This window comes from Salmo salar, chromosome ssa11 (assembly GCF_905237065.1).
Source record: "Salmo salar chromosome ssa11, Ssal_v3.1, whole genome shotgun sequence".
In the NCBI taxonomy this organism is placed as follows: domain Eukaryota; kingdom Metazoa; phylum Chordata; class Actinopteri; order Salmoniformes; family Salmonidae; genus Salmo; species Salmo salar.
Genome location: NC_059452.1, coordinates 65,020,356 through 65,036,891, shown reverse-complemented (window position 1 = coordinate 65,036,891; position 16,536 = coordinate 65,020,356). Strand labels below are relative to the sequence as shown.

The 16,536-nt window shown below is 41.8% G+C and overlaps 1 protein-coding gene and 2 non-coding genes across 3 annotated transcripts; all 3 read left to right on the top strand.

Annotated features, from left to right (window-relative positions):
* Positions 1-6,225: 6,225 nt before the first annotated feature.
* Positions 6,226-16,127, top strand: LOC106562921 (60S ribosomal protein L37). The gene is made up of 4 exons (XM_014128023.2): positions 6,226-6,307; positions 6,980-7,115; positions 13,341-13,425; positions 16,016-16,127. Exons 1-4 carry the CDS (start codon positions 6,305-6,307, stop codon positions 16,083-16,085), a joined length of 294 nt encoding a protein of 97 aa, XP_013983498.1. The 5' UTR covers positions 6,226-6,304; the 3' UTR covers positions 16,086-16,127.
* LOC123725282 (small nucleolar RNA SNORD72) lies at positions 6,828-6,906 on the top strand. Its single transcript, XR_006757783.1, has one exon. It is a non-coding gene; the product is annotated as a small nucleolar RNA SNORD72 (small nucleolar RNA).
* LOC123725283 (small nucleolar RNA SNORD72) lies at positions 7,977-8,055 on the top strand. The gene has a single exon (XR_006757784.1). It is a non-coding gene; the product is annotated as a small nucleolar RNA SNORD72 (small nucleolar RNA).
* Positions 16,128-16,536: the final 409 nt, after the last annotated feature.

Below are 16,536 nucleotides of genomic sequence, written 5' to 3'. Positions count from 1 at the left end.
TTTGACAAATAATGAAATTCAAATTTCCATAGGTCTATATTTTATTACACAAACATAAACCATTCCAAAACCTTATAGAATACCAAATAAAGTGGGGTAAATAGCCTCCTTAAATGTCAAAAAAGCATCCTGTAAAAAACAGCATCCACCCTCATGATTTTGTTGCTTATTGTTTGGGGGTCAAATCATTTTCACTCTTCTCAACACTGTGTGTAGGCCCATTTCATACAAATGTCATAACACAAGGCCTAGGCCTACATGTGTTTCCTCTTGCCCAATAAGATGTTTAAAATGAATAGGCATATTCCTAAATATCCATGATGATTATTCTCAGTTAGCTGTTCAGGGACAATTTGGAAGCATAAGCCTACCAGGCTATAGGGTAGGAACAATCACGAAAGACATTGAGCTACACTGCTTTAATGTTAAAGGCCCAGTGCAGCGTTTTTTATCTCAATATCAAATGTATGTTTATTGGTCGGATACACTGTTTAGCAGGTGTTACTGCAGGTGCAGCAAAATGCTTATAGTACTAGTGTCACACCCTGATCTGTTTCACCTGTCTTTGTGATTGTCTCCACCCCCTCCAGGTGTCACCCATCTTCCCCATTATCCCCTGTGTATTTATACCTGTGTTCTCTGTTTGTCTGTTGCCAATTCGTCTTGTTTGTCAAGTCAACCAGCGTTTGTTTCTCAGCTCCTGCTTTTTCCCAGTCTCGCTTTTCTCGCCCTCCTGGTTTGGCCTTTGCCTGTCCTGACTCCGAGCCCACCTGCCTGACCACTCTGCCTGACCCTGAGCCTGCCTACCGACCTGTACCTTTTCCTCCCCTGAATTTTTGACCTCTGCTTACCCTGATCCTGAGCCTGCCTGCCATCCGGTACCATTGCCTCACCTCTGGTTACTGAACCCTGCCTGCCTTGACCTGTCTATTGCCTGCCCCTATTGGTTTATTAAACTATTGTTTATTCGACGAGGTCTGCATCTGGGTCTTACCTTCATACCTGATAACTAGCTCCTAACAATGCATTAAGATGTCAGACAAGTACACAAAAAAAACAAGAAACCAAGAACGGCAGGTCAAGTCTAATTAACAATACAAATGGCACTGTAGCAGTAATCAAAATGCAATCTATACTATACATATGCACACCGGAAAAATGTATACAAGATATACTAAGAATAATATGTTTAGAAGTAGATATATTACAGTGAGCTATGTCAAGAATCCAGTATATACAATTGAAGTCGGAGGTTTACCTACACTTTGGTTGGAGTCATTAAAACTTGTTTTTCAACCACTCCACAAATTTCTTGTTAACAAACTATAGTTTTGGCAAGTCGGTTAGGACATCTACTTTGTGCATGACACAAGTAATTTTTACAACAACTGATACAGACAGGTTATTTCACTTATAATTCACTGTATCACAATTCCAGTGTGTCAGAAGTTGACATACACTAAGTTGACTGTGCCTTTAAACAGCTTGGAAAATTCCAGAAAATGATGTCATGGCTTTAGAAGCTTCTGATAGGCTAACTGACATAATTTGAGTCAATTGCAGGTGTACCTGTGGATGTATTTCAAGGCCTACCTTCAAACTCAGTGCCTCTTTGCTGGACATCATCGGAAGATCAAAAGAAATCAGCCAAGACCTCAGGAAAAAAAAGTGGAGACCTCCAAGTCTGGTTCATCCGTGGGAGCAATTTCCAAATGCTTGAAGGTACCACGTTCATCTGTACAAACAATAGTACACAAGTATAAACGCCAGGGGACCACGCAGCCGTCATACCGCTCAGGAAGAAGACGCGTTCTGTATCCTAGAGATGAACGTACTTTGGTGCGAAAAGTGCAAATCAATCCCAGAACAACAGCAAAGGACCTTGTGAAGATGCTGGAGGAAACAGGTACAAAGTATCTAAATCCACGAGTCCTATATCGACATAACCTGAAAGGCCGCTCAGCAAGGAAGAAGCCACTGCTCCAAAATCGCCATAAAAAAAGCCAGACTACGGTTTGCAACTGCACATGGGGACAAAGATCGTACTTTTTGGAGAAATGTCCTCTGGTCTGATGAAACAAAAATAGAACTGTTTGGCCATAATGACCATCGTTATGTTTGGAGGGAAAAGGGGGAGGCTTGCAAGCCAAAGAACACCATCCCACTGTGAAGCACGGGGGTGGCAGCATCGTGTTGTGGGGGTGCTTTGCTGCAGGAGGGACTGGTGCACTTCACAAAATAGATGGCATCATGAGGCAGGAAAAGTATGTGGATATATTGAAGCAAAATCTCAATACATCAGTCAGGAAGTTAAAGCTTGGTTGCAAATGGGTCTTCCAAATGGACAATGACCCCAACCATACTTCCAAAGTTGTGGCAAAATGGCTTAAGGACAACAAAGTCAAGGTATTGGAGTGGTCATCACAAAGCCCTGACCTCAATCCCATACAATATTTGTGGACAGAACTGACAAAGCATGTGTGAGCAAGGAGGCCTACAAACCTGACTCAGTTACACCAGCTCTGTCAGGAGAAATGGGCCAACATTCACCCAATTTATTGTGGGACGCTTGTGGAAGTTTGGCAAGGCAATGCTACCAAATACTAATTGAGTGTATGTAAACTTCTGACCCACTGGGAATGTGATGAAAGAAAGAAATGCTGAAATAAATTATTCTCTCTACTATTATTCTGACATTTTACATTCTTAAAATAAAGTGGTGATCCTAACTGACCTTAGACAGGGAATTTGTACTAGGATTAAATGTCAGGAAATGTGAAAAACTGAGTTTAAATGTATTTAGCTAAGGTGTATGTAAACTAGCGACTTCAACTGTAAATATGTGGTGTGTGTGTGTATAAACAGTCACTAAAATACAATGTACAGTAGTAGAAATATTACAATGAGCTGTTGGTGATACAGTATTTAAATACACAGTGTTAAACGGGCCCACTGGGCACATATTGGTTGAATCATCGTTGTTTCCACATCATTTCAATGAAGTTGTGTTGAACCAATGTGGAATAGATGTTGAATTGATGTCTGTACCCAGTGGGGAAGTGTCCAGGAGTTCAATCAAATCATTTCTGGGTAACAGTTAAGTAACTTACTGTAATAGTTTTCTATTAAAATGGTCAAAAAGCAACAAAAATAGCTTTCTCAAGCAATAATTTTGCTAGGACTGTCTGGGAGTTGTCTGAGTGAGGGACCTAATTGGGGGGGGCTAATGTGAGGGATATGTAACCTAAAAACTAGATGTTATTGGCAGAGAGGTTTGGAACTCTCTGTTATTGGTCTATTAAACTATTCCGCCTGGTGATCATCAAATCAAATCAAATCAAATGTATTTATATAGCCCTTCTTACATCGGCTGATATCTCAAAGTGCTGTACAGAAACCCAGCCTAAAACCCCAAACAGCAAGCAATGCAGGTGTAGAAGCACGGTGGCTAGGAAAAACTCCCTAGAAAGGCCAAAACCTAGGAAGAAACCTAAAGAGGAACCAGGCTATGAGGGGTGGCCAGTCCTCTTCTGGCTGTGCCGGGTGGAGATTATAACAGAACATGGCCAAGATGTTCAAATGTTCATAAATGACCAGCATGGTCAAATAATAATAATCACAGTAATTGTCGAGGGTGCAACAAGTCAGTAACACAAGAGTAAGTGTCAGTTGGCTTTTTCATAGCCGATCTTTGAGAGTATCTCTACCACTCCTGCTGTCTCTAGAGAGTTGAAAACAGCAGGTCTGGGACAGGTAGCACGTCCGGTGAACAGGTCAGGGTTCCAGCAGGTCTGGGACAGCAGAACTGGGACAGGTAGCACGTCTGGTGAACAGGTCAGGGTTCCATAGCCGCAGGCAGAACAGTTGGAACTGGAGCAGCAGCACGGCCAGGTGAACTGGGGACAGGAAGGAGTCATCAAGCCAGGTAGTCCTGAGGCATGGTCCTAGGGCTCAGGTCCTCCGAGAGAGAGAAAGAAAGAAAGAGAGAAAGAGAGAGAGAATTAGAGAGAGCATATTTAAATTCACACAGGACACCGGAAAAGACAAGAGAAATACTCCAGATGTGACAGACTGACCCTAGCCCCCCGACACATAAACTACTGCAGCATAAATACTGGAGGCTGAGACAGGAGGGGTCAGGGGACACGGTGGCCCCATCCGACGAAACCCCCGGACAGGGCCAAACAGGTAGGATATAACCCCACCCATTTGCCAAAGCACAGCCCCCACACCACTGGATGTCACCAGGCAAACCAAAAGTCCACTCAGGCAAAGTCTGTTGATTAGAAGGTCCTGTGTAAATTGTATTTTCAACCAGCAACTATCAGGAAATAACACTGATAAAAAAATCACACTTTTACAGTGTTTCATTAGCTGTTGTACAATACAAAACAGGAAAACAGAATTTTGACTTCACTGGGCATTCCAGGATACAAGTTTATTCTGTTTATTCTCTGGGGAACATAATGTCAAATAGAGGTGCTTATATGTGTCCTTTTTCACTGCATGTACAAGTGTGAAATGGAAATGTGTTTTTTGCAATTCCCAACTCCCCCTGAGAGTGGGGTCACGGCCAGGGATCAGTCATTATTGACGGCAACCCTGGAACAATTAGGGCTAAGTGCCTTGCTCAAGGGCACATCAGCAGATTTTACACCAAGATGGCTCGGGGATTCAAACCAGTGACCTTTTTGATTACTGGCCCAACGCTCTTAACCACTAGACTACCTGCGGCCCTTCATATGTATACAATGTATAAAAGTTAGAAATATTAAATCATTTTTTTGCGAATGAAAAACTTGAATAGACGAAATAAAGTCAACTGATAGTCCACATCACATCCTCATTCAGCGAGTCCGTCTCAATTTGTCTAAAGTGGATTCCTGTCCTTGTCCTCACTCCTTCCTCTTTACAAATCTGGGAATAGCAATATGTCGGCTACCAAGCGGGAACGAGCTTAAACTGCACAGTTATTTAATGAAGTTGGTTTCAGATGAAGGAAAACAGACAGGACATGACGCTGCTTTAGATTATTGTCCCTTAGCCACCAGCAGCTGAATGTTAACATCTTGTGGCTAAAAATAATATTACACTCAAAAGCAATGCCGTCATTGCCTACAACACAGGCAGCCTAAATCTGATCTTTTCCCACTAATTGGTCTTTTGACCAATCACATCAGATCTTTTCACATCAGACCTTTTCAGAGCTGATCTGATTGGTCAAAAGACCAGTTCATGACAAAAAGATCAGAATTGTGCTGCCTCTGTAAATGCAGCCAATGTAGCAGATGATAATAGTATGACTGAGCTCCCGCGATCTGATTGGTCAAAAGACCAGTTAATGACAAAAAGATCAGAATTGTGCTGCCTCTGTAAATGCAGCCAATGTAGCAGATGTTAATAGTATGCCTGGGCTCCCGAGTGGAGCAGCGGTCTAAGGCACTGCATCTCAGTGGTAGAAGGGTCACTACAGACAACCTGGTTTGAATCCAGGCTGTATCACAACCGGCAGTGATTGGGAGTCCCATAGGGCGGCGCACAATTGGTCCAGCGTCGTCTGGGTTTGGCCGGTGTAGGCCGTCATTGTAAATAAGAATTTGTTCTTGACTGACATGCCTAGTTAAATAAAAAAATATGACTGATTGACACATTGAAATTGAGTGTCTTGGATGCAACTCCACCTGTGTAAAGATGCACTATTGTAAAGTGGTTGTTCCACTGGATATCATAAGGTGAATCCACCAATTTGTAAGTCGCTCTGGATAAGAGCGTCTGCTAAATGACTTAAATGTAAATGTTAAATGTAAAGTCTTTGAAAGCATATATTTTATGGTGTTCATGTAGTAGGCCTAGGCCTTGTATAGACTCATTGAAATGTTGTGGATGCCTTATCTTGATAGGCTAAGGAAGAAACCTGTGTATTCATATCCATTTCAGAAGCAAGCTATGGAAGTAGCCAAGATAGAATACTTTTTCAATCATATCCTTCCATTCCTTGGAGTAATCACTGAGCCAACATGATTTGATGGGTGAACGCAGAGAATGAATTATGCATTTTAAAGTATTCAAACAGGCCCTGCCAGTCATAAATAAAACAAAAAATTGGTCAGTTTTACCTTAAGTACATAAATGAATGTTTACACTCTTAGTTGGTAGCGGGCAACTTAGTAGGCCACTCATGGAGTGAAATGCTTATCCTAATTAAGGGGGCTTATTTTACTGTTACACCGGAACAACCTCGGTTCTGATTTACCGCAACACCAAGGCCTTTTCCGGTCTCTTTCCACCCACCCACAGTAAGAAAATGGTTAGTGAAAAAATGTGTCAGATGGATCTTACAACATCTATTTATTTATCCTTTTATTTTTCAAGAAGTCGTAGTGGTTTACGACTTATAATCAATGATAATGTGTTCTCACTGATATTGTTTTTGGTGAAACGTTAGATGGTGTAGAAAAACCGGTAAACAACTTGGCTAACTAACGTTATCTAGCAATGGAGGCATTGGTCTATTTTTGTGTGTTTTGGGGTTAGCTTGCTAGTTTGCTCAAGGTAAATAAGCCATTTTACAAACCACAACATCCTCGCCTTTCTTTGTGTAGCAAATTCCCTCTAATCAACTAGTTATGAGTTGTTTTGGTGAAATGTTGCTAGTTGGAAGTGTTAGTCTATTATGCCACTTGTCTAACTAGCTAACGTTACCGCTAACTAGCGAAGTTACCAGGAAGTTGGATAGAAACGTTAGTAGTGCAGCTTAATTACCTAAGCATGCAATCAGATGAACAACAAATAACTAATTCTCTCCAATGAATTATCCATGGGCCATTGTCTTGTCAATGATGTTTTCAATACAAATGTCTGAACATATGAATTTCAGTGATTCTTACTTATTGACTGAGACAAGATCCCAACCTCTCCATGCATTCACACCGAATGACAATGATCAATTTGGCTAAATGTTGGTCCTTGTGTGTTTCAGACGAAGGGGACATCGTCCTTCGGAAAGCGGCGTAATAAGACTCATGCTCTATGCCGTCGCTGCGGTTCTAAGGCTTACCATCTGCAGAAGTCGTCCTGCGGGAAGTGTGGCTACCCCGAGAAGCGCAAGAGAAGTTGTAAGTGCCCATGCCATTTCCTTGAGATCGATAGTTCAGTTTATCCATTCATTGAAACTGCTGTATTGTAGTGATGGGATGTTCGGTACTTTTTACTGACTCCAGATCATTTCAACTCGTTCAGGCAAAAGATCGAATCTTTCAACTAATTTCGTTCATTTGATTCAGTAATGCCCAGAGCATGCAGGACCCGTAACGGCGAACAATGAACTAAAAACTCGAAAGAATCATGATTCTACACACCTCTCGTTCTCCATAGGCTCCATAGGGCTTATTGTCGCAGTCATTTGTGACTGAGACTTATTACTGTGCTTTGAGGCTACTAATACAAATACGATGATTTATTGATAGCTTTGAAACAAGGTCTAGTTGTGTCCGATTGTGAACAGCTCTTGACTGAAGGTCCTCCGCTTGACAGGGAGACCCAACGTTTCATTATCATGTTCAAGTGTTGAGCAGAGGCATGTTCTGGTTTTACCAAGCTGTGTCATCTAACATTCAATAATCAATTAATAGCATTCATTCTTTCTCCATGCAATCAATTATCAGTTCTAAACATGCGTTTTTATGCGTGATCTATTTTTCCATGAGCACATGATACAGTTTGTCTGCTGAGCCTGAGAGGCGAGTATTAATCCTGTCAGTAAAGTCGTTCACAAAGAATAAATGGTTTACAAATGGCACATCACTACTATATTATCACCAAGATGTCACAGACCTGTGGGTATTCTGTCTCAATATTGAATACTGAGGTTTGTTGCTGCGTTGTTTTTCACTTTGTTTGCTTTACTGCTTGCCTTGTTGACTTGTTTTTGAATGTTTGACAGTGCCGCATGAGTCAGTTCATGTTTATTACCCAGTATCTTGTCAATGATGTTTTCAATACAAATGTCTGAACATATGAATTTCAGTGATTCTTACTTTGTGACTGAGACAAGAGCCCCAACTCTCCATGCATGCACATTGGATGACAAATTAGGCAAAGATTTGTTTTGTTCCCACATCTGTTGACCCAGGGTGTGTATCACAGTGGCTTATGCTATCTGGGTGATTCGAACATAACAAAGTCAATGGAGGCTGCATGCCATGACAAAAATACTCCTGAATGCGTCATTTTTGGAATTTGATTCTCCCGAATGTCTGGCTATTATTACGGTGATTTGTTAATTTTCAAAGATCTTGTTTAAATGTGTTTATGTGTGTGTGTGTGTGTGTGTGTGTGTGTGTGTGTGTGTGTGTGTGTGTGTGTGTGTGTGTGTGTGTGTGTGTGTGTGTGTGTGTGTCCATTTATCCTTTCTCCATACTTTATATTTGGTTTATTTTTATAGTGAGAAATAATACACTGAACAAAAATATAAACGCAACATGTAAATTGTTGGTCCCATGTTTCATGAGCTGAAATAAACGATCCCAGAAATATGCCATACGCATAAATAATTTCTCTCAAGTTTTGTGCACAAATTTGTTTACATCCCTGTTAGTGAGCATTTCTCCTTTGCTAAGATAATCCATCCAATTTATTCATTGTCTTTTGTTTTGGAGCACTCCTGTCAATCTTGAGTAAGGACACGCACTTGATTATGCATAGAACTAGGCCTAGGCTACCTGACCTGCTTCTGCTGATTATGCATAGAACTAGGCCTAGGCTACCTGACCTGCTTCTGCTGATTATGCATAGAACTAGGCCTAGGCTACCTGACCTGCTTCTGCTGATTATGCATAGAACTAGGCCTAGGCTACCTGACCTGCTTCTGCTGATTATGCATAGAACTAGGCCTAGGCTACCTGACCTGCGCGACAATGTAGGCGTATAAATGTTGCCATTTGGTAGGGCTGACCCCAATTGGTCGATTGTTTGGTCATTGGGCTGTTGGTCGACCAAGATTGTTTTAGTCAAGCAGGTGTGTGTGTGTGTTTATTTATTTATTTGCGCCCATCTCAGTGAACTTATCCATTCCGGAGGCCTAGACTAAAAGCCAATTTAAGCTTGATCTGAAAATGTAGTCAGAGGCTGGAGGGTGTGATGTGAAAGCGAAGGCTCCATTGGCATGCAGAGGCCAAATTGAGCTCTTGTACCACATAGCATGCTCCTCCCAAATGTTCCCCTTTCTCATTGTCTGAGTGGACACATTATCTGAAGAGTGCACAACCTATGCTGCAATGCAACAAGTTTTGATTTATTTCATTCCATTTCCGAGTTATGTCTTTCCAGCTTACCACTCTGCGCGAAATCGAAAAATGTCATGCTCTGATCCAGTGGAAACGTCATACTTCTTATCAATGCTTGACTTGGACAGAAATAGGTTCCGGTACTCATTTTGGGTGCTGGTACTGTTTATATTTTGGTACAGGAGCTCCAAAATACTTCTGAGCTAATATTCAATACGAGGAACAGGAGCTCAAGCAGTAGAACATTTGAGGTGCCGGTACTCAGCTCCTGTGAGCTCCTGCCCAAGTCGGCACTGCTTCTTATCCCTTGCATAAATAGCCTGAAACTCTGAGGGCCCAGAATATTTTATACAATGTTGAAAGTTCATTAGTGCAAGCTTTGGGCTGGACCCAACTTAATAGTTAAACTCAGCAAAAAAAGAAACGTCCTCTCACTGTCAACTGCGTTTATTTTCAGCAAACTTAACATGTGTAAATATTTATATGAATATAACAAGATTCAACAACTGAGAAATAAACTGAGCAAGTTCCGCAGACATATGACTAACAGAAATTGAATAATGTGTCCCTGAACAAAAGGGGGGGGGGGTCAAAATAAAAAGTAACAGTCAGTATCTGGTGTGGTCACCAGCTGCATTATGTACTGCAGTGCATCTCCTCCTCATGGACTGCACCAGATTTGCTAGTTCTTGCTGTGAGATGTTACCCCACTCGTCCACCAAGGCACCTGCAAGTTCCCGGACATTTCTGGGGGTAATGGCCCTAGCCCTCACCCTCCGATCCAGCAGGTCCCAGACGTGCTCAATGGGATTGAGATCCGGGCTCTTCGCTGGCCATGGCAGACCACTGACAGTCCTGTCTTGCAGGAAATCACGCACAGAACGAGCAGTATGGCTGGTGGCATTGTCATGCTGGAGGGTCATGTCAGCATGAGCCTGCAGGAAGGGTACCACATGAGGGAGGAGGATGTCTTCCCTGTAACACACAGCGTTGAGATTGCCTGCAATGACAACAAGCTCAGTCCGATGATGCTGTGACACACCGCCCCAGACCATGACGGACCCTCCACCTCCAAAATCAATCCCGCTCCAGAGTACAGGCCTCGGTGTAACGCTCATTCCTTCAACGATAAACGCGAATCCGACCATCGCCCCTGGTGAGAGAACCGCGACTCATCAGTGAAGAGCACTTTTTGCCAGTCCTGTCTGGTCCAGCGACAGTGGGTTTGTGCCCATAGGCGACGTTGTTGCCAGTGAGGACCTGCCTGCCTTACAACAGGCCTACAAGCCCTCAGTCCAGCCTCTCTTAGCCTATTGCAGACAGTCTGTGGTTCAGCCAATCATTCACATAACAGAATGCAGCACGCGACTCAGAGACGAGACAACCAATTTGCTAGTTACATCATCAGCGAGCGCTCTGGAAAGACAGTGGGAGAGTGGAAAGATCAGTTTGTATCCATAAGTTTGCCAGTTAACTAACAGCAGCGTGTCCCCTGAACGATAACGAAGAGGTGTAACCGGAAAACAACTAGCATTTGGAAAGTTTGAGGTGAGGGAGAAAGTATGGTGGAACAAGTACTGTTACCATGGTTAAGTATCTTGCTAGCTGGATCGAATTTTCCGTTAGCTAACCAGAGAAATGTTGACCAACTTTAGCCAACTGATCAAATAATTGAGTTTATGGTGTGAAAATTAGCTGGCTAATAAAGTCAGACAGCTAAGGCTAGCTAGCTAACGTTAACATCAGATGAGCTAACGTTAGTAATCTAACCCATTGGCTGTAGTATTAACTGGTAACGTTATAACTTGAACGGCAAGGAGTCGCGTAGCGCGTTTGTTGCTTACTGGACCCTGGCAATCTGTGTGAAATGTTAACTAGCTAACTAACTACTATCTGTGAACTAATGTTTTCCTTCTACAGTATGTGGTGAATTTTTTTTTTTTAACAAGTGTAGCTGGAGCTGGACCTGGCTTAAGCTGGATGCCACTAGATGTGAAAGGAACACTAAACACTTTCCCTATTTCTCACTTTTTCAATAAGGTGGATAAAAAGGGGTATGCGAGGTGTACTCTGCCTGAAAGAGATCAATTATGCCAACAAAGGGTATCATGCTCAGCTGGCACATTGTAGAACAGTTGTCCACAGGCAGAAAGTGTACAATGTAATAATGTGCAGTGTAGCCCAAATATATAGTTTTTCTTGTGTTGAACTTGACAGTAACACTGTCTTAGGTCAGTTGGGATCACCACTTTATTTTAAGAATGTGAAATGTCAGAATAATAGTAGAGTGATTTATTTCAGCATTTATTTCTTTCATCACTTTCCCAGTGGGTCAGAAGTTTACATACACTCAATTAGTATTTGGTAGCATTGCCTTTAAATTGTTTAACTTGGGTCAAAAGTTTCGGGGAGCCTTCCACAAGCTTCCTACAATAAGTTGGGTGAATTTTGGCCCATTCCTCCTGACAGAGCTGGTGTAACTGAGTCAGGTTTCTAGGCCTCCTTGTTCGCACATTCTTTTTCAGTTGTGCCCACACATTTTCTATAGGATTGAGGTCGGGGCTTTGTGATGGCCACTCCAATACCTTGCCTTTGTTGTCCTTAAGCCATTTTGCCACAACTTTGGAAGTATGGTTGGGGTCATTGTCCATTTGGAAGACCCATTTGCGACCAAGCTTTAACTTCCTGACTGATGTCTTGATGTTGCTTCAATATATCCACGTACTTTTCCATCCTCATAATGCCATCTATTTTGTGAAGGGCACCAGTCCCTCCTGCAGCAAAGCACCCCCACAACATGATGCTGCCACCCCCGTGCTTCACGGTTGGGATGGTATTCTTCAGCTTGCAAGCCTCCCTCTTTTTCCCCCAAACATAACGATGGTCATTATGGCCAAACAGTTCTATTTTTGTTTCATCAGACCAGAGAACGTTTCTCCAAATACTACGATCTTTGTCCCCATGTGCAGTTGCAAACTGTAGACTGGCTTTTTTATGGTGGTTTTGGAGCAGTGGCTTCTTCCTTGCTGAGCGGCCTTTAAGGTTATGTTGATATTGGACTCGTTTTACTGTGGGTATAGATACTTTTGTACCTGTTTCCTCCAGCATCTTCACAGGGTCCTTTGCTGTTCTGGGATTGATTTGCACTTTTCGCACCAAAGTACGTTCATCTCTAGGAGACAGAACGCGTCTCCTTCCTGAGCGGTATGATGGCTGCTTGGTCCCATGGTGTTTATACTTGCGTACTATTGTTTGTACAGATGAACGTGGTACCTTCAGGCAATTGGAAATTGCTCCCAATGATGGACCAGACTTGTGGAGGTCTCCACTTTTTTTTTTTTTCTGAGGTCTTGGCTGATTTCTTTTGATTTTTCCATGATGTCAAGCAAAGTATCACTGAGCTTGAACGTAGGCCTTGAAATACATCCACAGGTACATCTCCAATTGACTCAAATGATGTCAATTAGCCTATCAGAAGCTTCTAAAGCCATGACATCATTTTCTGGAATTTTCCAAGCTGTTTAAAAGCACAGTGAACTTAGTGTATGTAAACTTCTGACCCACTGGAATTGTGATTAAGTGAAATAATCTGTCTATAAACAATTGTTGGAAAAATGACTTGTGTCATGCACAAAGTAGATGTCCTAACCGACTTGCCAAAACTATAGTTTGTTAACAAGTAATTTGTGGAGTGGTTGAAAAACGAGTTTTAGTGATTCCAACCTAAATGAATGTAAACTTCCGACTTCAGCTGTACATATGCGGTCTGGAAAAAAAACGTGTGGCAAGCTAGGAGAATTAGGTTAAGGTTGGGGAAAGGGTTAGGGTTTACTAAAATGCTATAATTGTCCCTTACGCGACTAACATGTATCGCTAAAACCAGGCCTGCACTGAAGTCTTGGTTTCCTCTAATGCAATGATGCTCTTTTGTCAAGGATCTGCTAATTAAGTTAAGGATATTTAGGAATGTTCGCTGATGATAACCATTGATCCTGCTTTGTGAAATTTCTTTCTGCAGTTTCCCGTTGTGTATTGACCTGTCGTCTCTTTCTGTAGACAACTGGAGCGCTAAGGCCAAGAGGAGGAACACCACTGGGACCGGCCGCCTGAGACATCTGAGGGTTGTCTACCGCAGATTCAGGTGAGCACAGTGTAAAGCCAAGCTATACAGTCCTGCTGGTTTTTGCCCTTGAAAAGACAGGGTTGTTTGGTAGGGCACGTGGCAAAATGTTTTGCATCTGAAAATGAAGTTCAGGTAGGACGCTCTCCCCTTTTCAAAGCGTTTTCTCCTGTTTCTTGCCCACTGAAGGTGGCGACTATGGTGCACTCCAGCCAATCAGTAACATTAGTGCCAGGGAAAAATGTAAGCCTGCAGGACTGGGTCTGATGGGCCTGAGTTAATCAAATGTGAAGGGCATGCAGGTCATTTTAAAATAAGAGTACATTTGTGGTGGTTGATGCTCTGCTGTAGTGTTGTCACGGTACCAGAATTTTTTTACTTCGATACCAGGTTTAGTATCACGATACTTGATACCATGGCAAAAAGAGTTAACTAGTCACAAAACAACCACTGGGCTTCACATTGTTTGCGCAATATGTTGATAACTGGTAGAACAAATAAAATAACAAATAGAACCTCTTCTGTTCTATATTTAATTTCTTTCAAAAAATAAAACTCCCTATTAAATAACAGAATAACTTACATTTTCCTTATGCAAAACCATATCTGAGACTCGGAGCATTCAAAATAATTTTACTGTTATGTCTAAACTGATTAATAATGTAATTTGATACACGGTTAATTTGTTCATCTACAGCCATAATATCCGGTTGACCTATGCTTATTAATTACAGCTAAATCATTTAATGTATTGTTTTTATAAGTTCATTTCTGAAGCTTCTTTATTGCAATAGTCGTCACACCATAGAAATACAATGGATTTAACACAGCGTACTACGATTCCCAGAGTGCATTTCAACTCCCAGGGTACAATGCTCCACCCAGGGTTGCTGGCTGGCAGTCTAAATATATTGCTGTCATAGCTAAGTTATGAGTGCAACTCCAATTACTTTTTGGTTATAATCCTATTATATAACGCTCACATGAATGTCATGCTGAATATAAAGTGCCTTCGGAAAGTATTCAGACCCCTTGACTTTTTCCACATTTTGTTACATTACAGCCTTATAAAATGGGTTAAATAAATACAAAATCCTCAGCAATCTACATATAATGACAAACTGAAAACAGGTTTAATTTTTTTGCAAATGTATTAAAATTAAAACAAGAAATACCTTATTTACAAAGGTATTCAGACCTTTTGCTATGATACTCTAAATTGAGCTCTGGTGCATCCTGTTTCCATTGATAATCCTTGGATGTTTCTACAACTTGATTGGAGTCCAACTGTGGTAAATTGAATTGATTGCACATGATTTGGAAAGGCACAAACCTGTCTATATAAGGTCCCACAGTTGGCTGTGCATGTCAGAGCTAAAACCAAGCAATGAGGTCGAAGGAATTGTCCGTAGAGCTCCGAGACAGGATTGTGTCGAGGAACAGATCTGGGTAAGGGTACCAAAACATTTCTGCAGCATTGAGCGTCCCCAAGAACACAATGGGCTCCATCATTCTTAAATGGAAGAAGTTTGGAGCAATCAGGGGAGAAGGGCCTTGGTCAGGGAGGTGAGGTGTTCAAGAGCCTGATGGTCACTCTGACAGAGCTCTGGAGTTCCTCTGTGGAGATGGGAGAACCTTCCAGAAGGACATCCATCTCTGCAGCACTCCACCAATCAGGCCTTTTATGGTGGCCAGATGGACGCCACTCCTCAGTAAAAGGCACGTGACAGCCCACTTGGAGTTTGCCAAAAGGCACCTAAAGGACTATGATACTATTTCTGTTTTTTGTAATTTATGTGCTATTTTTGTCGCTATGGGGTATTGAGTGGGGGGGAAACTATTTAATATGAGCAAAGTATTCCCGAGTTTTGTCAACAAACTGCTGGCATGGAGGTATGTTTTTGTTAGAAGCCATGCATTTTTTTCTCTCGCTTGCTTCTTAAGTAGCCTGCACTTTGTCAGCTGTATGTGCAAGTAGCCTGGCTAGCTTACTACTGCCCCCTTGAACATTCAGACATATCTAGACAGACTTGATCCTCTCAATCCTTATGATGTGAGACACATTTCAAAGAAGTACCGAAAGTAACAAATTCTAGTACTGAACCGTTTTTCATGTTCTAGTATCGAAAAGGTACAGAAGTTTCAGTAGATCGTGCAACACTACTCTGCTATATGTGAATCACTCTCTGCTCCTGAGTGTGGTTGTGTAGCCCAATAAGACACTATCAGCCTGTGCTCCGTTAAAGCTGTTGCTTGGAAATAATGCTTGCGGAAATTAGTTTGACACAAAATAAATGTCTTAGTAAAAGAAAGTTAAATCACTTTACTGAGGCAAGCTTCAATCCGCCATCAGTTGTGAACTAAGGTCCATATAAAACAATTTATTCTGCTATGTTTGCTTATTGCCATCTATTACTTACTTTGTTCAGCAGTACTGTACATACATCCAACAGACTTCCACAGGGCTGGGTACAAATAACACCACAACCTGGTAAAGACTCTTAGTGACTGAATGAAAAGTTCCCATATAGCTTAGGTGAGCAATAAGGTTACTATTTGAGTCTTCTATGTAATGTACAGATATCTTGTTTTATTTTCCTATCGTTTTCAGGAATGGATTCCGGGAAGGGACCACCCCCAAGCCCAGGCGTGCTGCAGTGGCTGCCTCCAGCTCGTCCTAGACGCACTTTGGGTTCACTTCAATAAATGTGTTGTTGGTTAAAGTTGTCTTCTCCGTTTCTTCAGTATTACATTAACCATCCATGAACTCTTTAACAATCTTAGCTGCATATTTGATAAGTGTAATTGTAGTGGAGTTAACAATTCCCAATTGAATCTTGTTATTTATTCTACCTGGATTTTAAATGAAGAGACATTAAGTGTGTTTCTGTCAAGATTTTAAGTTAGTGCAAGCATTCAGTACCACTGTTTTTGATCAGCACTTGACATTGCCCATAACAACCATAGAAATGGTATGGATGAGACATAATTCCACCCCACAGAATTCTCAAAAGGTTATGTAAAGATGTTTCAGTGGTGCAGTGTACAATCAAGATTGAGACGGCAATAATAGAACAAATATGTATTACTGAATCAAGTGCTCTGTCCGTGGTGTTAGGTTCTGAACAGAGT

Bases quoted from the DNA above. Each gene is read 5' to 3' on its own strand.
- LOC106562921 (XM_014128023.2), top strand. The intron at 7,116-13,340 runs GTAAGTGCCCAT...CTCTTTCTGTAG, and splicing joins CGAGAAGCGCAAGAGAAGTT to ACAACTGGAGCGCTAAGGCC. The intron at 13,426-16,015 runs GTGAGCACAGTG...TATCGTTTTCAG, and splicing joins GTTGTCTACCGCAGATTCAG to GAATGGATTCCGGGAAGGGA.